We start from the raw sequence: 22,114 nt of genomic DNA, 5'->3' as shown, positions 1-22,114 counted from the left end.
GTTTTTCCTGCATTTTGTAATTGCTAACTAATTCTGCAACTGTGAAGCTTTTTTTCAACTAATATTTTATAGTCAAAGGGAGATAAATGTTTATTATTTTGTAAATATCACGAAGTGTAAATCTGACAGTATCAGGGGCGTCACCGCGGGAATGCCAAAACGAAACTATATTATGATGTTGCTTTGATGTCTTTAGAATTCCCAGTGAACAGCAGGTAATTCATCTTGTAAAGTATGAATTTTAAATACTTAGTAGACCAAATATAGACCATTGATAAAATGTTTTCGCAAAAATAACGTTAATTAAATATAAAGTGTCAATATATTCGGATAGCACGTAGTGTTAGTAAATTCGGATAGTACGTCGAAATGTAATCGCTTTATATTCCTTCATATGTAAGTAAATATGATATTGTCTAGCAAATTTTAACTATGTGAGGTTATTCCCTATTTAACTATGATTTTAAATATCTAGGTTAAAATGAAGAGTAATCGGATAAGTGTAGATGGGGTGAAGTTTCTGCCTGCTATCATTGATGGAAATGTTGATGTCTTACAAAATCCCAATTTTATTATAGTTAAAAGAAGGTATTTAATTTTTATGCATATTAAAACATTAACAGCAGATATATGTATGTCATTAGGCATATATGTGTGCATAATGTACACATTGTGTAAATGGTCTGTTAGAAATTTGCAAGACATTACTGTCAACACATCAGTGTTATATCTAATATATATTATATAAACTTTAGTACCATACTGGTCAGGAACTGTCAATTGAACACATTTTGAACATTTTTCAATACATATTTCATGTGTTTAAAGCAAGATACATGTACCTGGAAATTTGACACAGTAAAGCTGTGTTCTCCAAACTGAAGAGCTAATTTGTTTATTTCCAATTATGTTGACACTTCTATTTGATGTCCAAACAGGGATTTTGAGTCAATTCATCTGGTGGTCTACTCATCACCTTTTTGTTGAACTCTGGTCCCGTGGTCAACACATCCAGTGGTTAACTCATTCCCAATTTTTTGTCCCCCGCCTAACTCATTCCCTATTTTTTGTCCCCCGCCTTTTCTAAGAAAAAAGGGGGATATAGAAATAGGCTCCCTCCATCTGTCGTCCGTCTGTCCGTCACACTTTCGTGTCCGGTCCATAACTTTGTCATTTATCAAAGGAATCTGAAATAACTTGGCACAAATGTTTGTTACAATAAGACGATGTGTCATGCGCAACAAGCAGACCCCTACCCCAGGGTCAAGGTCGCATTTGCTCATTCAAGGTCAACATTGTCTATTTGAGAGTAATCCGAGTATATGTCTTGTCCGTTACATAATTTTCTTATCTTTAAGGGATTTTGTAAATACTGGCCACAATTGTGCACAATAATGAGACGATGTGTCATGAGCAACAAAGGGTCACCTACCTCCAAGGTTAAGGTCACACTTGGAGGTCAAAGATCAACATAGTTCGTATATTTTGTGTCCGGTACATAACTTTTTCATAGATCAAAGGATTTTGTAAATACTTGCCACAAATAGTCACTATAATAAGAGGATGTGTCATACGCATCACCTGCATCCCTACCTCCAAGTTCAAGGTCACTCTTAGAGGTAAAAAATTAATATAGTCTGTTTTAGTGTATACTTTGTGTCCGATCTAGAACTTGGCACAAATTATCACAATAATAAGAGGATATGTCAAGTACAACACCTGCACCCCTACCTCCAAGGTCAAGGTCACACTTAGAGGTTAAAGGTTAACAGAGTCTGTTATATGGTATATTTTGTGTCCCGTATATACTAGTAACTTCTTCATAGATCAAGGGATTTTGAATATACTTGGCACAAAAAGTCACAATGATAAGACGATATGTCAGGCGTAACACCTGTGTCCCTACCTCCAAGGTCAAGGGACGTTGGTAACTCTGTTACAAATTCTTGTTATTAATAATTTATTTAAAATTTGATAAATTATTAAAGTTTTAGATATAGTTTTAAAAAAAACTTGCAAGAGAATAATTGAAATTTACAGAGGTACATTTTTAGCCTTTTGTGTGCTATACATGTATATATATATTATATAACCAATGGTAATTTTTTTAAAGTCTTTATCTTTACACCAAAATTATAATTATTTGCATTATCTGATAACTTGGTAATTTTATCAATTTACAAATGACAAACAAAAAATAACATAACAATAATATTTATTGTACAAACAGACCATATCTTAAAAAGACATTTTTAGCTCGACTATTCGAAGAATATGAGAGCTATTGTAGTCGCCCCGGCGTCGGCGTCAGCGTCCGCGTCGGCGTCTGCGTTGGTTAAAGTTTTTTGTAAAGTCAAATATCTCAATTATTGCTTGAGATATTCAATTGAAACTTACAATACTTATTTATAGTAACAAGGTACATCAGATTGACAAGTTGGATAACTCTGCCTACAATATTGACAGAATTTATGCCCCTTTTTAACTTAGAAATTTTGGTTAAAGTTTTTTGTAAAGTCAATATCTCAATTATTGCTTTGAGATATTCAATTGAAACTTACAATACTTATTTATAGTAACAAGTACATCAGATTGACAAGTTGGATAACTCTGCCTACAATATTGACAGAATTAGCCCCTTTTTAACTTAGAAATTTTGGTTAAAGTTTTTTGTAAAAGTCAAATATCTCAATTATTGCTTGAGATATTCAATTGAAACTTACAATACTTATTTATAGTAACAAGGTACATCAGATTGACAAGTTGGATAACTCTGCCTACAATATTGACAGAATTATGCCCCTTTTTAACTTAGAAATTTTGGTTAAAGTTTTTTGTAAAGTCAAATATCTCAATTATTGCTTGAGATATTCAATTGAAACTTACAATACTTATTTATAGTAACAAGGTACATCAGATTGACAAGTTGGATAACTCTGGCTACAATATTGACAGAATTATGCCCCTTTTTAACCTAGAAATTTTGGTTAAAGTTTTTTGTTGTCAAATATCTCAATTATTGCTTGAGATATTCAATTGAAACTTATAATACTTATTTATAGTAACAAGGTACATCAGATTGACAAGTTGGATAACTCTGCCTACAATATTGACAGAATTATGCCCCTTTGAAACTTAGAAATTTTGGTTAAAGGTCTTCAAAGATATTTACTTGAAACTTTACACATGCACTTAGGGTCATAATTGGAGGGTCATAATTGTATGTCACTGACCAAGTTCCATAACTCTTTCTTGCATTAAGGCTGATTCATATCCCCTTTTCTGCTTAGTCTCTTGGTTAATGTTTATGCAAGTTTTACATATCTCAATAACTATTAAAGATATTTATTTAAAACTTCACATATGCATTTAGGGTAATAATTGTAGGTCACTGACAAAGATCCATAATCCTATCTTGCATTTAGGCTGATTTTTCTCCACTTTTTCAACTTAGAAATTCATGGTAAAGTTTTGCTTGTAAGCTGTTATCTCCATAACTACTGAAGGGTTTGTGCCTTTTTTGGGACAATTTTATGCATTCATAATAATAAAGCAGTGATTTACTTGATAAAAGATCTTAATAACAAGCCTTTGTACCTTTTCTGTCAATTTTATGTATTCATAGGTAATTAGTATTATTATACTCAATAAAACACCCTTGTGACATTACCTTCCGAATAGTCAAGCCAATACTGTATAATAAGACTCTCTCTAAGGCCTATAACATGAATTTATTAAAAAAAATAGCCCTTTTGTGAACTTAGAAAATTTTACATTATCAAGGCTCTTTTACTATCAAGCATTAAGAATAGTCGAGCGTGCTGTCCTACCGACAGCTCTTGTTTATGATATACTATCAAAATAACATACATGTTACATTTATTTTTCAAAAACTGTTGTTTTTTTCTGGCCAATATTGGACCATGTTCTCAAAGTCAAAAAGTATTGTTTCTTCTTAATTTGATGTAGAAAATTCCCAATTCTAGGAACAAAGAATGAAATAAGTACAGTTTGTTACATTTAACTGCACTGTGCCCTAGAAAATTGTAATTTTGCATCCAAATTTTAATATGTGTTTATGAGCGAAACATAAAAGGAGTTTAAAAATAACCAAATATTTGGTTGCTTGGTTTTATTTGATGTATACAGTATGTTGTCAGTTTTAATGAATTTAAGCCGCGTCATGACAAAACCAACATAGTGAGTTTGTGACCAGCATGGATCCATCCGCGTAGTCTGATCAGGATCCATGCTGTTCGCTATCAGTTTCTCTACTTGTAATAGGGTTTTTAAGCGAACAGCATGGATCCAGATCAGACTGCGCGGATGTGCAGGCTGGTCTGGATTCATGCTGGTCGCAAACACATTATGTTGGTTTTGTCATGACGCGGCTCATTCGTCTTAAATTCCCAATTCTGGTGGTGAGATCATGATCATGTTTATTATTTCAGTTGGCAGCCAGACCAGGAAGCTCAGTCATGTCCGTTATGTAAAGTTAAATTTGGTGGTCTGAAACGACGACATCATTGTAGACAGTGTGGACATGTTGTATGTAATAAATGTTGTAATGTGAAGGTTTGTCTTCTATCTCTCCTGTTTTGTTTGATTGTAATGTCAGTGTACGTGTAGGATATATCTGTCTTTAGAATTACTTATTATTTAAAACTTTTGATTGTTTTTACATCAGGCTTATAGCATTGCCTTGAAGACCACAGTTAAAGTTATGTGAAGCATGCACATAATGATAGGATAAACATGCAAGCCATGTGGGTTGCTTAGTATCATAAGAATAATTGATATAACACATGTTTCAGACTAGTTTGTTTAATATGGCTCTTCCCTTATTTCAAACAAATTTACATTTTGAGCATACATGTATATTGATGGCATTTTAGGTGCTCTTGTAGTTTTTGGTTTAAATCCTGCTAAAGATTTTGATTCTTCCATATGAGGAAGCAGTCCAGCAAGCCCATGTGCATACTATATGCAAATTTTGTTAGATTTTGATGTTTGGTAGGTACTGAGTAACCCTTCTTTGTTCTAATACTGCACATTATTCTTTATTACAGAAAGGTATTGACAAACTGTTTCAATTCTGGTGAAAGTTAAACTTTTTGTCTGTTTTATTGTCCTTATCTTATTTGTCAGATACCATTGCCACAACTTGCTATAGAGGAACCTGAGAAAATCTGTGAGTCATGTCAACCTGTAACTGCTGCAGTAACAAGGTCAAGGTCACATTTAGCAGTAAGTTGTGAATATATGATTGTTCTAAAGACTTTTATCTGACCTTGAGCAATATTTCCTGCTGATGTTAAAATTTATGTAAATGTACCAACAAGTACACATACATGGCTACTTGAGTTAATGTCTTGTCAGAAAGTGTAATTGCTATTTTAGTTGGTGAAGTGTAAAATCAAACTATCAACCACTTGTTTTTGTAGAATAGCAGTACCAGAATACCCCAAGTTCCACTTTTGATATTCTAACAAATGCTTTTACTAGTCTATTATAGTCAATTCTACAACATTTTGTTGTTTATTTTTACTGTTATTGTGGCTTGTCAATGTATGTTATTTTGTTTGTTACAGTCAATGCAGCTTCAATCAGCCGTGGAATTATCGGGAATGTGTAAAAGCAGTGTAAATCTTACCAAAGTTAGTTAGTAAGCTTTTTAAATAGATGAATATTAAGTAAAATGTATATGATGTTATGATTAAACTAATGTATGTAAAGGAAATTAACAACTGGTCATGAATTAAAGTGACATTATGCTAATCTGAGTGTGGAAGTTCAGTGAATAGGTAGAAATGAAAATTACATGACATTTTGCCATAAATCTGGTCAATTTTATATTTTACAATAAAAAACATAATCAATAATCCATGTGACCAATGGAAATTTCTATTAATATTGTTCCGAATGTATTGGAAATGTTCAATTCTTAGTAGCGTCATTTTTGTATTGTATTATAAACATTTATCAACAGTTTATGTTATCAGTTATTGAACAATGATCATTATAATAGTCAACCTTTAGAATAATCAAATATATCATTAATTCAACTTAAAAGCAAGAAAATGAGCATGGTGTCCATTAAAATTAAATTCTGTTTCTGATAAGTTCATGAATGTTATATTTAAAGTCATTACTAAACATGATCTTTACAAACTTTGTATTCATTGTCTGGCCAAGCATGAAGCTTATAATTTTATGTTGGATTATAAAGATGGAGAAGGTGGCATGCCTTCAATGGATAGCATTGTATTCAATTCTTCAGTTCCTTATTATGTTTTAAATGGTCACCTTCTCAAACTTAAAACAGAATATTGAATAACACCAATATTTAAAGTGCGGTCAAGAATGGTATTAAGACTTGAAAAACATTAAAGATTTTGTTTTCTCTTTAACAAAGTGACACTATTACTATTAGTTAAGTTAATCATTTATTATTCAGGTATTTGAATATGGAGGGTTTCATACACTGTTGGCACAAAGTAAAGTTCATCTAGATACACCAAATATGAACATAATGGTAAGATATTACACTCATTCCCACAGTGCAGCCTGAAAAAGGGGGATCCAGTGTAGGACAATTATCGTTTTTACAATAAAAGAATGAAATTTTTTTCCAAAATTGGACTTCACAATAAATTATTTTCTCAGGAGCAACACCTCAGCAACATTCAAAATTTTTGTCTCACAAACTGCTTTGCTGTGCTGAGGTTGTACTTTCTTGCATATCAGACAGAATTATCTACAGTTTACACTGGTGCTAGAAAAACTTGTCTTACACACCCATGTAAGACAAGCTGTGTGCTTAAAATGACGCCATTCTTGCACTCCTTTTATGTATGAATTGTGTTCTTATGATGACGTCAATTTCCTGTTAGGAATGAAGTTGTAAATTCATACACTACTATTAGAAAAAAATGCTAAATGAAAATATTAGTTTTTGGTAATTTCTTTTCGAAATATCATTAATATGTAATATGCAAGAAAAAGAATCAAACACCAACTGTTGTCACAGACAGGAATATCTAGTTCTCAGGTAACTGTTAAGCAGAAACTCGGCAGAGGCTGAGCCTCGTTACAGCCATAAACCATAAACAGTTACCCTCAAGCTAGTCTGTACCGGCAGTCGGTGTAAGATCCTTATAGTATATACATGTAATAACAAAAAATGTTGAGTTTCACTTTGTTACTGACTTTTTTGTAAATGTCAGAAAATGTATTATCATAATATTAACTGGTCATAAAATGTTAACAATATTCTTGTTTCCCTCTTATTTAGATAATTTTTAAAGAGTGATATTTTTATACTAGTGATTATTAACTATAAACCTGTTAGGGGCAACTGAATTAAGCAAGTGTAAAAACAAAGAAAAGACAAAATACCATCTGATCAGGGTCTGCACAGTTTGTTATTTAGTTAGTATATTATACAAATATGGACTTTTTAGCTGTTGAATATGATGTGATATGTACTGAAAAAATTAATATTGACCGAGGCGATAGCCGAGGTCAATATTAATTTTTCAGTACATATCACATCATATTCAACAGCTAAAAAGTGCATATCTGTTTTATTATATAACTTATAAATAGCTTTTATATGGCTTATCAAATCTGCCATTGCATATGACGGAAATCATTATTTTTCAGCTTGTCTACTGTTTCAATAATTTGGCCCTTTCCATTGGCATGCTAATCCCTATTTTTCTTAAAAATGAAAAACGGTAACTAAAATAGACTAATTTGACTCTGATGTACACCCAACTCAACATTTTTTTCAGAATAATAACAACAAACTTGGCGTTACGTCATGTCAAAGTCTCGTGTCTTTTAGGGATTTCCAGAAAATCCATTTTTAGAAGAATAACCGGTGAATATACTCTGAAAATCTATTTTTAGGAAAAAAACAGTGAATATACTCTGATATTGACCTGTTATTTTTTACAAAAAGTTGCTTGTTAGCCAATCAGGGAAAGGCATTTCAAAGCTATTTATAGATTATATAATAATTTGAAATATATCCTAAAGTTCATAAATAGTTTTGTCTAGGTAGTTCATTTAAGAAGTTTAATGGGAAAAAGGTAAAAATATAACTTATATATTTTCAGACACATATAATAAGTGCATTACATACTTTATCAACTTGTGAACCAGTGCAGGACTTCATGGTAGATACAGGAATTATTAGAGCCATTTGTCAGTAAGTTACACACCTTATTTTCAGTTTGTTAGACCATAGGCACTTGGTTTTGGGATAAAAACCCTTTTGTGAGGTTTGTAGAACTCAAATTTGATTGAATGTAACTATTTTTAGCTCACCTGACCACGAAGTGGTCAAGGTGAGGTATAGTGATGGGGCTATGTCCGGCGTCCGTCGTCGTGCGTCGTGCGTCGTCAACAATTGGGTTGTTAACAGTCTAGCAGTCACAGTTTTGATTGGATCATCATCAAACTTTGTCAGAATGTTTATCTCAATGAAATACAGGTCGAGTTCGAAGATGGGTTATCTCGGGTCAAAAACTAGGTCACAGGAGCTAAAAATAGAAAAACCTTGTTAACAATCTAGAGGCTGCAGTTTTCATCCAAATATTCTGGAAATTTGTCAGGAAGGTTGTTTTAATGATATCTAGGTCAAGTTCGAAGATGGGTCATCTCCGGTCAAAAACTAGGTCACAGGAGCTAAAAATAGAAAAAGCTTGTTAACACTCTAATAATTGGGTTGTTAACAGTCTAGCAGTCACAGTTTTGATTGGATCATCATCAAACTTTGTCAGAATGTTTGTCTTAATAAAATACAGATCGAGTTCGAAGATGGGTTATCTTGGGTCAAAAACTAGGTCACAGGAGCTAAAAATAGAAAAAGCTTGTTAACACTCTAGTGGCTGCAGTTTTCATCCAAATATTTTGGAAATTTGTCAGGAAGGTTGTTTTGATGATATCTAGGTCAAGTTCGAAGATGGGTCATCTCCGGTCAAAAACTAGGTCATAGGAGCTAAAAATAGAAAAAGCTTGTTAACACTCTAGTGGCTGCAGTTTTGATCCAAATATTTTGGAAATGTGTCAGGAAGGTTGTTTTGATGATATCTAGGTCAAGTTCGAAGATGGGTCATCTCCGGTAAAAAACTAGGTCACAGGAGCTAAAAATAGAAAAAGCTTGTTAACACTCTATAGGCTGCAGTTTTCATCCAAATATTCTGGAAATTTGTCAGAAAAATTGTTTTAATGGTTTCTATGTCAAGTTCGAAGATGGGTCATCTCAGGTCAAAAACTAGGTCACAGGAGCTAAAAATAGAAAAAGCTTGTTAACACTCTATAGGCTGCAGTTTTCATCCAAATATTCTGAAAATTTGTCAGGAAGGTTGTTTAGATGATATCTAGGTCAAGTTTGAAGATAGATTATGTCGGGTCAAAAACTAGGTCACAGGAGCTAAAAATAGAAAAACCTTGTTAACACTCTAGAGGCTGCAGTTTTCATCCAAATATTCTGGAAATTTGTCAGGAAGGTTGTTTTAATGATATCTAGGTCAAGTTCGAAGATGGGTCATCTCCAGTCAAAAACTAGGTCACAGGAGCTAAAAATAGAAAAAGCTTGTTAACACTCTAATAATTGGGTTGTTAACAGTCTAGCAGTCACAGTTTTGATTGGATCATCATCAAACTTTGTCAGAATGTTTGTCTTAATAAAATACAGATCGAGTTCGAAGATGGGTTATCTTGGGTCAAAAACTAGGTCACAGGAGCTAAAAATAGAAAAAGCTTGTTAACACTCTAGAGGCTGCAGTTTTCATCCAAATATTCTGGAAATTTTTCAGGAAGGTTGTTTTGATGATATCTAGGTCAAGTTCGAAGATGGGTCATCTCCGGTCAAAAACTAGGTCACAGGAGCTAAAAATAGAAAAAGCTTGTTAACACTCTAGTGGCTGCAGTTTTCATCCAAATATTTTGGAATTTGTCATGAAGGTTGTTTTGATGATATCTAGGTCAAGTTCAAAGATGGGTCATCTCCGGTCAAAAACTAGGTCACAGGAGCTTAAAATAGAAAAAGCTTGTTAACACTCTATAGGCTGCAGTTTTCATCCAAATATTCTGGAAATTTGTCAGGAAAGTTGTTTTGATGGTTTCTAAGTCAAGTTCGAAGATGGGTCATCTCCGGTCAAAAACTAGGTCACAGGAGCTAAAAATAGAAAAAGCTTGTTAACACTCTATAGGCTGCAGTTTTCATCCAAATATTCTGAAAATTTGTCAGGAAGGTTGTTTAGATGATATCTAGGTCAAGTTTGAAGATAGATCATGTCGGGTCAAAAACTAGGTCAAAGGAGCTAAAAATAGAAAAAGCTTGTTTACACTCTAGTGGCTGCAGTTTTGATCCAAATATTTTGGAAATTTGTCAGGAAGGTTGTTTTGATGATATCTAGGTCAAGTTCGAAGATGGGTCATCTCCGGTCAAAAACTAGGTCACAGGAGCTAAAAATAGAACAAGCTTGTTAACACTCTAGGGGCTGCAGTTTTCATCTAAATATTCTGGAAATTTGTCAGGAAGGTTGCTTAGATAATATCTAGGTCAAGTTCGAAGATGGGTCATCTCAGGTCAAAAACTAGGTCACAGGAACTAAAAATAGAAAAAGTTTGTTAACACTCTAGTGGCTGCAGTTTTCATCCAAATATTCTTGAAATTTGTCAGGAAGGTTGTTTTGATGATTTCTAGGTCAAGTTCGAAGATGGGTTATCTCTGGTCAAAAACTAGGTCACAGGAGCTAAACATAGAAAAAGCTTGTTAACACTCTAGTGGCTGCAGTATTGATTCAAATATTCTGTAAATTTGTCAGGAAGGTTGTTTTGATGATTTCTAGGTCAAGTTTGAAGATGGGTCATCTCAGGTCAAAAACTAGGTCACAGGAGTTAAAAATAGAAAAAGCTTGTTTACACTCTAGTGGCTGCAGTTTTGATTCAAATATTCTGGAAATTTGTCAAGAATGTTGTTTTGATGTTTTCTGGGTCAAGTGCTAAGATTGGTCATGTCTGGTCAAAAACTAGGTCACAGGAGCTAAAAATAGAATTTTTTTTTAACACTCTAGTGGCTGCAGTTTTGATCCAAATTTCCTGGAAATTGGTCAGGAAGGTTGTTTTGATGATTTCTAGGTCAAGTTTGAATATGGGTTGTGTCCAGTCAAAAATTAGGTCACATTGCCCAAATATGGAAAAATCTTTACAACACACTATAGGTCACATGTTTGACTCAGTCGCATCAAACTTGGTCATGATGCTTGTTTAAGACATTGCTTGGATGCGGTTGTGTCAGGTGAGCGATCCAGGGCCATCATGGCCCTCTTGTTTAACGTAGATATTTCTTCTCTAAAACCGTTATTTTTCAGATGTTACTAAAAATAGTTAGTAACATCTGAAAAATGACAGTTTTATGGAAGAGACATCTATGTTAAATAATAGTTACATTCAACAAACCTCTCAAAAGGGTTTTTATCCTGAAACCAAGTGCCTATGTGTTAGACTAAGTACACAAAAATAGAATTTCTCTTTATTCCAATGCTACCTTATTTAAACTGTGAGTGTTGTTTCCTAACTCTCACCCTGTTGAATTTGTTTATTGTGCTTTAGAACTGTCCAAGTGGGGCATCTGGCTGAGTGGTTAAGGTTGTTGACTTCAAACCACTTGCCACTCTTTGCGTTATGGAATGTCGGTGGTTCCATTGGGCACTTGTTTTGGCACCTTAGGTCTTCCTCCACCAGTAAAGCTGGAAAGTAGACGTTTACAGTGTTGTTGCAACGTAAAAACAAAACAAAACCAAAAATGTCCAGTTGTAAATTTGAGGATTTTGATATCTCAAATCACTAGAAATTGGTAGCAGACAGTGTAAGTCTGGTCAGACTGCTTTGGCCGGCAAACTGAAATTTCGGGTTTTTTCTGTTTTACAACAAATCAGTGTTTGCATGGTAAGTAGGCATCATACAAGGAAGCTTGGTTCCTACAACAGTGAAAATATAGCATCAAAAAAATGGTTTAATTACAATTGTTCAAATATATCAAATTTGAAGAAATTAAAATTTCTGAAAAAGAAAAGCAAGATATTTAATATAAAAGGAGAACAGTCTATACAATTAAATAAAAATTGAAGATATATATTTTATGTTTAAGAGTGTTAGACAAGGTGCCAGGTGATAAAGAACAAATTCTGCTGGATGGAATTAGTTCTCTGGTTATTTACTGTAAATCCAAAAGATTCCTGCCCAAAGGTAAACATACTCGTTATATTGCAACGGTTTGATGCACTGCTTCTGAGTTAATTACACTATGTACATTAAAAAAACTAAACTATTTGCTTTATTTGTTGATATATTGACAAACATGTTTATGCATTACCTTAATAATACTTGTTATTGCTTCTTTCTTTTTTTCTTTTTTTCTTTCTTTCTTTTTTTCTTTCTTTCTTTCTTTCTTTATTTATTTCTTTTATTAGGAAGTTTTTCAAAGGAACCTAATGACCAAATCGACTTAAAAATGTATCAGTAAAATAGCCAATTCTTGTCAGGCTATATATACATGTATGTAAGACGAAGTGAGACTTTGAGAATATTGCTATAATAATTTTATATTTCTTCATGATTACAGTATTAGAGGCAGGATATCTACAGGTTGTATTGAGATTATGTTGTAACACAAGTGATACTGTAGCTGTGTTGTCAGTAAGTACACTAAGTTTACTAGTGGAGGACCCATCTACACATACTGCCATCATAGATGGTGATAAAGCTGCTCTACAGAGAATCCTTAAACTGGCAGCAGCTGAAAACCCACAGGTAATTATATACAGTACTTGATGATTATATAATTGAATTTAAATTCTATTGTTCTTAGTTTTAAATATTCATTTATTAGTTCATAACATAAGAAGCCAAAAAATTGATTCCCTTGATTTTAAACAATGTTCTGGTATCTGTGACCAACATGTACCCCAATCATATGAGCCTAGGTCATAAAAAACCTAGACCAAGTAAGACTGGACTATATAAACTTAGGTCATATGTGCCTAGATCAGACAGGTTTATATTATATAAGCTTGGATTTTGATCCTGGATCATATAAGCTTAGATCCAAGGTGATATGAACCAGGATCATATCAGCCCAGATCATAGAAGCCTAGTTCATATCAGCCAAAATCATAAAAGCCTAGGTCAAGTAAGGCTAGATCATATAAGCATATAATTTTATAAGCCAAGGTTTTAGGAATATTTTAGTGTGTAAAAAAGATAATAATGTATGAGAATATCTGGATTTAGTAGGGTATAAACTCATATATTCTGGCTAACAAACCTAAATAAAAACCATGCAGTAGATTGCTGAGCCAAAAAAATTATTCCCAGGTGCAGTCATCATATATTGTATTTATAGTAATAGGCATGTGGATAATGTTAGAAATAAATACCTCTTATAAAATATCATAATAAAACATACTTTTTATGACTTTTGTTTTGTTTTTGTAGATGCAAGCTGTGGCATTGAAATGTTTGAACTATTTGTCCATGGGATCAGACTGGAATAAACATAGAATTATTCAGGTACAGTACATATATAGAGGATAATGAATTTGTGTAGGTTCAGTACTGAATTTATTAAACAAATTGAATAAAATTATATAATGCAAGCCTCTTGGAAGTATAATATTATTTTATTTAATAAGTTCAATACATTTAGTAATGAATATACACCCATATAATATTCTATTCATCACATAACCAAAATAAAAACTATGTTTAGTTGAAAAAGAATCACTTTTTCATTGATGTGTGTGTAGTGTAATGCTTAAATTTAGCTGGTTGTATGGTATATTTGTATAATGCAACTGATGTCACGTCAATGCCATTCAAAATCATTCTTACTGAGTTTCAAAAGTGGCATGAGTATGTGATAAAAATATCTATTTATAACCTAGGTCACCAGTACAGAGCTAGGCTAACCTACACTTCTGTGCTCTAAATTATTGGATGACCAACTTCAAATCTTCTTTGTATTTCAAAGACATTTATAAAGAAATGTTTCAAAATAGAAATTTAACATTTCTTTTTTGAAATACAGCTGAATCAGTGTATAAAGTCACAGTGTCTATATGCAGATGATGTACCTATGATGTAACAGATTAAATACCAAACAATAAAAAGTATACACTGTAAAATAGTGACTCTTTACTTAGATTTGCTGTTGGAAAATGAATTTGATTAATAAAAACTGTGACTGAATACACATTCAACATTTTAAAAGTGAAAAAATATATATGTAAACATGAGAAATAAAATATTGTACATGTGTTTTTGAACATTACAGGAAGATTTTACTGCTGGGAAACCAATGAAAACTGCTCTACAAACTGAGACATTTAACATGCAAGTGTGGGCCAATGCTGCCTGCCTGGTGGCAAATTTAGCTACAAGTGCGGAAGATCAGGTGAGTTTGTAAATGTCATAGGACTTCTAATTTTAGAATTTATGTGGTATTATATACAGTATATATATAAACACTTCACCTGAATATATTTTGGCAAGTGAATGGATAAAGTTCTTCAAAATTACCAAATGGCCTGCTTGATTCTGAAGCCAAATGTAAGTATCCCCACCCCTAATGATATTAATTATCACATTTTTATGTATTTTTACATAAAACCTAACATAATATAATGTTACAAACACAGTTTATTATCAGAGATACAATTTACATATTTTACCTTTTGATTATTATAATAGATTTGATGTAAATATGATAATGTAATTACACATAATGTTGTGGCATATATTTTCTTGTACACTATGTGCTGACATGTACACAATAATATGGACACATATTTTCATATGTACAATTTGTAGATATATAATTTCTTGTACACAATTTCTTGACATTTAATTCCTTGTAGACAATTTGCTGGCATATATACTGAAACAAAAAAGAAACTTTCTCCAAGTTTGAATGTAGATATGTTAGTACAGTTTTTCAATCCTTTTGAAACTCGATTTTTACGTTGAATAAACATATCGGGCTTTTATACGGGGATAAGCTGACCGATTTTGCAAAAACAAAATGAGTTTTACAAGCTACTACATGTATATAAGTGTGTACATCTAAGTGGTACCATTGAACAACTGGCACATATTTTGCGTAAGTTTCTTTTTTGGTTCAGTATAGTTTCTTGTACACAATTTCTTGACTTATGTTTGCTTATAAATACACAATTTGTCGACTTGTTCTTAATTTAAATTAAATACATATAGTGTCATGTATTCAGTTTATTGAGAAGGTTTTTCTTGTACCCACTATGATTTCATATAATTTCTTGTTTTCAGGCACCTCTATCAGACTGCCTGGATTGTCTAGTGAGGTTACTCAAGTCAGATATGACAAATGTTGACTTACTGTCACATGTCACCAGGGGACTGGCAAACTTTGCAAAATTTCCACAGAATTCCAGTACTGTTGTAAGTTAACTAATTTAAATACATTTAGATCTAACTTATTGTACTTAGTTTTAAAATTTTTTGTTTAGTGCTATCTGTATGACAGTTGGCATGTCTAGGATATAATTTGTTAAGGTTTTGTCTTATTTGGAAGCATTTAAACATTGTTATTTTTTTTTCTACATACATTTTTTTTTGTAAATTACAGAATAATGTAATATTAGTAGATAAACTTTTGCTTGCAAAACATATATAGATTCACCAAAATACATTCAGATCTAACTTCTTGTACTTAGTTTTGAAAATTTTTTGTTTAGCGCTATCTGTATGACAGTTGTCATGTCTAGGATATAATTTGTTATGGTTTTGTCTTATTTGGAAGCATTTAAACATTGTAATTTTTTTTCTACATTTTTTTTTGTAAATTACGTAATATTAGTAGATAAACTTTTGCTTGCAAAACATATATAGAGTCACCAATGTATAAACAAAAATGTGAAAAAGAATGATATTACTGTGGTATTTAAAAATTGTAAATAAGGAGAAAAAATGGAGTTTTACTTTGAAATTGTAAAGGGAATCAATTTAATCAGAATTGACTGTAGCTTTTTACAGTTACCTCCCTTTTACCAAGAAGTTAATAGAATAAGTTCATTTCAGGGTACAGTGTTACCAACATTAGTGAGTAAATGTTTGAACCATACAGATGAAACAATATCAAAACATGCATTAAGAGCTATCTTACATCTTCTAGTCAATCAGTCTGATAACACCATTACAGAACTTCTTATGTAAGTAGAACACCAGTTATTAACATGGAGGTTTTAAGGCCTTTATAAAATAGAAGGTTGACCCAGCTCTATATTGTTGACTGCTTTAAACCGACTGTATTTATGTTCCAAATTCAAAGTTGGACAACTGACATTATTAATGTTTTAAATTTAAAGCAGGAAAAGTCTAATAAAATGTAGAAAATCTAACATAGTAATGTTAAAATTATTTATAAATTAACAGCCATATTTTTATGCCACCGCAGCATCTGCGATGCGGTGGCATATAGCGATTCACCTGTGTGTGTGTGTGTGTGTTTGTTTGTTTGTGTGTGTGTGCGTTATATAGATTATATAGTGAACTTAAAAAATCTTCTTGTGAAAAACCACTAGTCCAATTTCAACCAAACTTGGCAGGATTGATCCTTGGGTGAAGGGGTTCGAAAGTTGTTCAAAGAATTTCATTCCATGCAGAAATCTGGTTGCCATGGCAACCAAAAGGAATAGCTTAGATATTTTGCATAAGGCATTGTCTGGTAGACCTCTACCAAGATTGTTCAAATTATAGCCCTGGGGTCAAAATTGGCCCGGCCCCGGGGGTCATTGATTTTCACTATATGTACATATAGTAAAAACTTAAAATACCTTCTTGTAAAGACCCAAAAGGCCTAGAGCTTAGATATTTTGCATAAGGCATTGTCTGGTAGACCTCTACCAAGATTGTTCAAATTATAGCCCTAGGGTCAAAATTGCCCCTGCCCCGGGGGTCATTGATTTTCACTATATGTACATATAGTAAAAACTTAAAATACCTTCTTGTAAAGACCCAAAAGGCCTAGAGCTTAGATATTTTGCATAAGGCATTGTCTGGTAGACCCTTACCAAGATTGTTCAAATTATAGCCCTGGGGTCAAAATCGGCCCCGCCCAGGGGGTCATTGGTTTTCCTTATATGTATATAGTAAAAACTTTTAAAAAATTTCTTCTAGCAATTGACAAATGCTAGAGGTTAGATATTTTGCATGAAACATTGTGAAGTGAACTTCTAGCAAGATTGTTGTTGAATTATAGCCCTGGTGCCAAAATTGCCCCCGCCCCAGGGGTCATTGATTTTAAATATATATATAGTAAAAAATCTTATTGTCTGAAGGTACAAGGCTTAGAGCTTTAATATTTGTTAAATGATATCATCTATAGGAACTCTACCAAAGTTGTTCAAATTTTGCCTCTAGTGTCAAAATTAGCCCCGCCCCGGGGGTTATAGGTTTTCCTTATATGTATAAACTAAAAACTTAAAAAATCATCTTCTTTAAATTTACAAAGACTAGAGTTAAGATATTTTGCATGAAACATTATGTAGTGAACCTCTAGCAAGATTGTACAAATAATAGCCCTGGGGTCAAAATTGGCCCCACCCCCAGGGGTCATTGATTTTCACTATGTACACATAGTAAAAAAATAAAAAATATTTTTGTCTGAAGGAACAAGGGATAGATTTTTGATGTTTGCTATATAATATCATCTATAGGTCCTCTACTAAAGTTGTTCAAATTTTTCCCCTGGTGTCAAAATTGGCCCTGCCCGGGGGCAGTGATTCTCATTATGTACACATAGTAAAAACAGAAAATAAAACAAATGTTTTCTGAATGGGAGAAAGCTACAGCTTAGATATTTGACTTGAAATGTTGTTTGGTGGACCTGTATCAAGATTGTTTTGAATTAAACCCTTGGGTCCAAAATTTTGTCTTGCCCAAGGGGACAGTGACCTACTTTCTTGTCCTTTGATGTACAGCAATGAAATTTTGACCATGTGCACAGTTTTAGTTGTAAAATTGAACTTTGATGTCAGGTGACCTAGATTTTGTTGATGTGACCTACTTTCTTGTCCTTTGATGTACAGCTATGAAATTTGAACCCTGTGCACAGATAAAGATGTAAAGTGAACTTTGATTTCAGCTGACCTAGATTTTTACAAAGTGTCTTACTGTGTTGTCCTTTTGATGTAGTCATGAAATTTAGGCTGTGTGAAATATGACCTTCACCACCAAATTCACTAGACTCGAGTGCATTAATATCTTCCTACTCTGATCTTTTATTGAGTTAACATTAGATTTAACCACTTATCTGATAATAAGAGTCAGGGATCTATGCTTTATGACAATCTTCAAAATTGTAAAGAAACAAAAAAAATCTGTTCCTACACTACTATTTAGTGTTGTATTAATGCGGTGGCATAGCATTTTTCTCAAATGCAATCTTGTTTTTTTTGCTTTGGGAATACAAGCAGGAAAATCCATTTATTGTCTTCTTCTTTCATACATACACAAATATCAATGGTACAGAGTACAAATTAAATTCTGATAAACAGTAGAGCCACACCTTACAGCAACCCCATTTTCATAACCAATCCACTTTTACAACCAATTTGAACAAAAAAAAACAACATTTTTTCTTCTTATTTCATAGTCTTTCTAAAATTGAGACCAGTCCCCTTTTACATAATATGACACTTTCTCTGGACCAATAAACAATTTTGCATGTATTTCAATTTTGTTAATCAGACAGAACGTACCAAGATAGTTGTAAAATAACTTGTGTCAACACTAAAGACCATATTTTGACCTTATTTATTAAACTTTATGAAATGTTTTCATAGGGGTAATGCCTGTTTTGATGAAAAACGTCCAATGATCTATCTTTGCTCATTATAATGAATCAAAGAAATTTCTTAGACAAAGTATTTGAGTATATTTGTGATTTTCATTTCTTGATAATGTTTATTATAACATTCAGAAAATCTCAAATTAATTTATTACAAAACTTTTGAATTTGTTTGTGTTGGACATCTACGTTCAGTGAACAATCCTAGCTTGTGAGCATTTTCTCTTTTAACTTGTAACTTAGAATTATTGTTTAAAAAAACCAACAATAATCTAAGAGTAAAAATGTGTTTTGTTTGTTTAAGCTTTGCTGTAGACCGAGTTATTTATAAGTTGATATATGGCTATACAATCAATATTTAGAAAACAAATAAACTGGGAAATACAATACACGCCCTTGTTAACATCATAAACAATTACCATTTGTTACTCCCTTTTTTAACTATTGTATATGGACTGTATTCAAATGTAAAATCTTTTTGTTTACTGAAACTGTTTTTCTATGAAACACTGTACATGCAATATTTCTTGCTAAAATTGATTATTTGTCATGAAAACTTTGTAAAATAGAACAAGTTACACAATACAATACATTTCTATGACACTTTTGTATGAACAAAATGCTTGACTTTAATTAGAAAGTCATGAATAGTTTTATTCATGCAAAACTCACTCGCTAATGGATTTATAGACTATGTTTATTAATGGAAGCTTGTTAGCTATTGAAAATCATTATATATTAATGAAGCAACATGACTTTATTTTCAATATGCACATTTCATGCTATTATTTGTCGTGAATAATTTAGTTCCAGACATTGATTTTCTGCTATGAAAATACAAATATATTACATTTACCTTGATGAAACTAGGGTTTTTAAGAGTACACAATCAATTATAGTTTTGTTTTGCTTCAGCCTTTGAACATTAACTTTTAAGTACATAAGACCTGATTCTATAAATATACACATGTATTGCAAAATGGTTCTACCCAGGTGTCTGTTTATGCCTGATGTATGTACAAAGTGCATCTTTATTCTTATATACCTGATATTTTCCTATACAAGTCACAAAGGTTTATCAAAATCTCATATTGCATTGGTAGATTTTGAAATTTTTTATAATGTGAAAAATCAAGACAACATATTCTACTAGTTTGACTTCAATATGTCTTCATCAGAAATGAAAATCAACATCATACAAGAAAATGATATTCTGTCTGTTAAGGTGGAAATGTTAAAAATGATATTAAGCCTACTGGTACATAAATGTAAATATATATCAAAATAATACTGTAAGTTTTAGAAAGAAAAAATATTTTTTCAGGATTAGAATAGTAGTAATAAAATCCAACATATTTACTTGCAGGATAGTTAGTTTAAGTGAAGTATTAAAAATAAAATTAATATAATGCCCTGATGCAAAAAAATATAAATATTTTTTGAAAAAAAGAAAGAAAAAAAGTATAAATTTCATTATTTTTGTATTGCAGTGAGGGTGCATCAGAAGTGTTCAAAAACATAGCTAGGAATCTGGACATGACAGACGCAATGTTTAAAGTTCTTCAAGACTTGTGTCCTGATATGGCCCGACCATTGTGATAACAACAATAACAACAGGACAATGATACAACATTATTGTACAATTGATTTGTGGCGCCTTTGTGTAACCATGCCAGGTTGTACACAGTGCACACCACTGTATAAATCAGATACATGGAAATGATACTGTTATTCTATGTAAAGTTAGAACTCTGAATTAGCATGATGCAGATGTAATAAATACAGGGGTTGTGTCATCTTGACAGTTTAATATGTCATTACCATACACCACGATACATAATCATCTTTAAATTTATTGCTATAAATTTATCATTCTGCAATGTCATGCATTTTTATTACCAACATTTAGAATGCAAGCTAGTTGCTAACATAGTACATGCATATAGACCCCTACATTGTCTGCCAAAGTCTGGCCAGATTGTATACTGTTTGTTTTACAATTCTAGTCTCCATTTTTTTAACCTCCCTCTGTAACTGTTTAAGGATAGGTCTGAATTAGAGCTGAACATTTCTTTTACACAGAATGAGCAAGGTCATGGCTGGTGTTTAGTCCTTTATATAAGCTTTATATTTATCATTCTAGTCTTTTCTTATAATAACTGGTGCAATACAAGGGCATTTTAATGATAGAGGTTGTATTATAAATGTCAGAATTTTAAATAATGCTTTACTAGGCTACATTTGATATTATTATTTTTATCATGCAAGTGTTATCGGGCAGTTGCCATGGCAGTTGCATTATTTTCAGGTTAGTAACCTGATATCAAAAATAAGCCCTGCCTGTTACAATGGACTTTCTTTCAAAAGCTTATATTCTCATATTTAAATAACAGCCTTTAAATTCTACAATTTTATCTCATATCCTTTCAAGTCTCAATTAATGTGCAATATTTACTATTTTGTAGTAGTTTTCGAATATGAACAAATTGGATAGCAAAAGTTAAGTACCAAATTAATGAAGTGACGTCTTTATTTGTTTCCAAAATGACATCAATGATGTCCACGTCATATTATAAAAAAGACAAACAAGCTAGACATTTTTCTTGGAAAACTTGTAAATATTTAATTTGTTTCGCTAGATTATTATTAAATAACTGAGCAAATTGTTTCATTCAGAAAATAAGATGCTTTTGTTTAATTGTCAAGTTGATTTTTCTTTGTTTGAAACTGAAATTATTGTGAACTTAAGAATTTGACATTTCAAGGAAAAAGTGCAATAAATTTTATATGATCCATAGGGAAATTTTTGATCGATGTGTAAAGATTAATATCTTATTGTATTAAATTTAGTTGTACATGTATATATTATCAAAGGAAAAAATCTAGTCAAGAGAAAAAAATGGCCTCCATTTACAAGGTAAAAAAGTTTTGTCTCCATTTTAAAGTAGATTGTTTTGTAATTTTTACTTCTTATGAGTTTTATCAGGCTCGGCTGATATGGGCAGAAAGGGCTCAACAAGCCAACTTCTTCCAGCCCATATCAGCCTTGCCTTGCCTAGTAAAATTGTTATCGAAAGACAGTAACATATTTTTCACTATAAATTCCTTAAAATCAGGATCAGTAATTTTGCTAAATCGTCAGGGAGGTGGAATGGTTTGTTAAGAAGTGCCTCTATGATTCTTTTCTGTATAATTTTTTTGTGTTGTCAAAAA

At 32.2% G+C, this 22,114-nt stretch overlaps 1 protein-coding gene across 4 annotated transcripts; it reads left to right on the top strand.

Annotated features, from left to right (window-relative positions):
* The first annotated feature begins 76 nt into the window (after positions 1–76).
* LOC132740860 (uncharacterized) lies at positions 77–21,864 on the top strand. 4 transcript variants are annotated; one of them, XM_060728904.1, is made up of 14 exons: positions 77–232; positions 476–588; positions 4,452–4,575; positions 5,149–5,247; positions 5,592–5,657; positions 6,458–6,535; positions 8,124–8,215; positions 12,167–12,264; positions 12,641–12,828; positions 13,513–13,587; positions 14,351–14,470; positions 15,361–15,492; positions 16,132–16,262; positions 20,392–21,864. In XM_060728904.1, exons 2-14 carry the CDS (start codon positions 482–484, stop codon positions 20,498–20,500), a joined length of 1,419 nt encoding a protein of 472 aa, XP_060584887.1. In that variant the 5' UTR covers positions 77–232; positions 476–481; the 3' UTR covers positions 20,501–21,864. The 4 variants fall into 4 exon arrangements, with proteins under 4 accessions (XP_060584887.1, XP_060584895.1, XP_060584902.1 ...); XM_060728912.1 differs by having other exon boundaries at positions 96–215; XM_060728919.1 differs by having other exon boundaries at positions 105–227.
* The last annotated feature ends 250 nt before the right edge of the window (positions 21,865–22,114 follow it).

Source organism: Ruditapes philippinarum, unplaced genomic scaffold (genome assembly GCF_026571515.1).
Source record: "Ruditapes philippinarum isolate M1 unplaced genomic scaffold, ASM2657151v2 ctg179_1_1_1_1, whole genome shotgun sequence".
Lineage (NCBI taxonomy): Eukaryota > Metazoa > Mollusca > Bivalvia > Venerida > Veneridae > Ruditapes > Ruditapes philippinarum.
This window is presented reverse-complemented; position numbering and strand designations above follow the sequence as displayed.

Coding starts and splice junctions, on each gene's coding strand:
- LOC132740860 (XM_060728904.1), top strand. CDS start 482: ATGAAGAGTAATCGGATAAGTGTAGATGGGGTGAAGTTTCTGCCTGCT. Junction 4,576..5,148: donor ATAAATGTTGTAATGTGAAG/GTTTGTCTTCTA, acceptor CTTATTTGTCAG/ATACCATTGCCACAACTTGC. Junction 6,536..8,123: donor CACCAAATATGAACATAATG/GTAAGATATTAC, acceptor ATATATTTTCAG/ACACATATAATAAGTGCATT.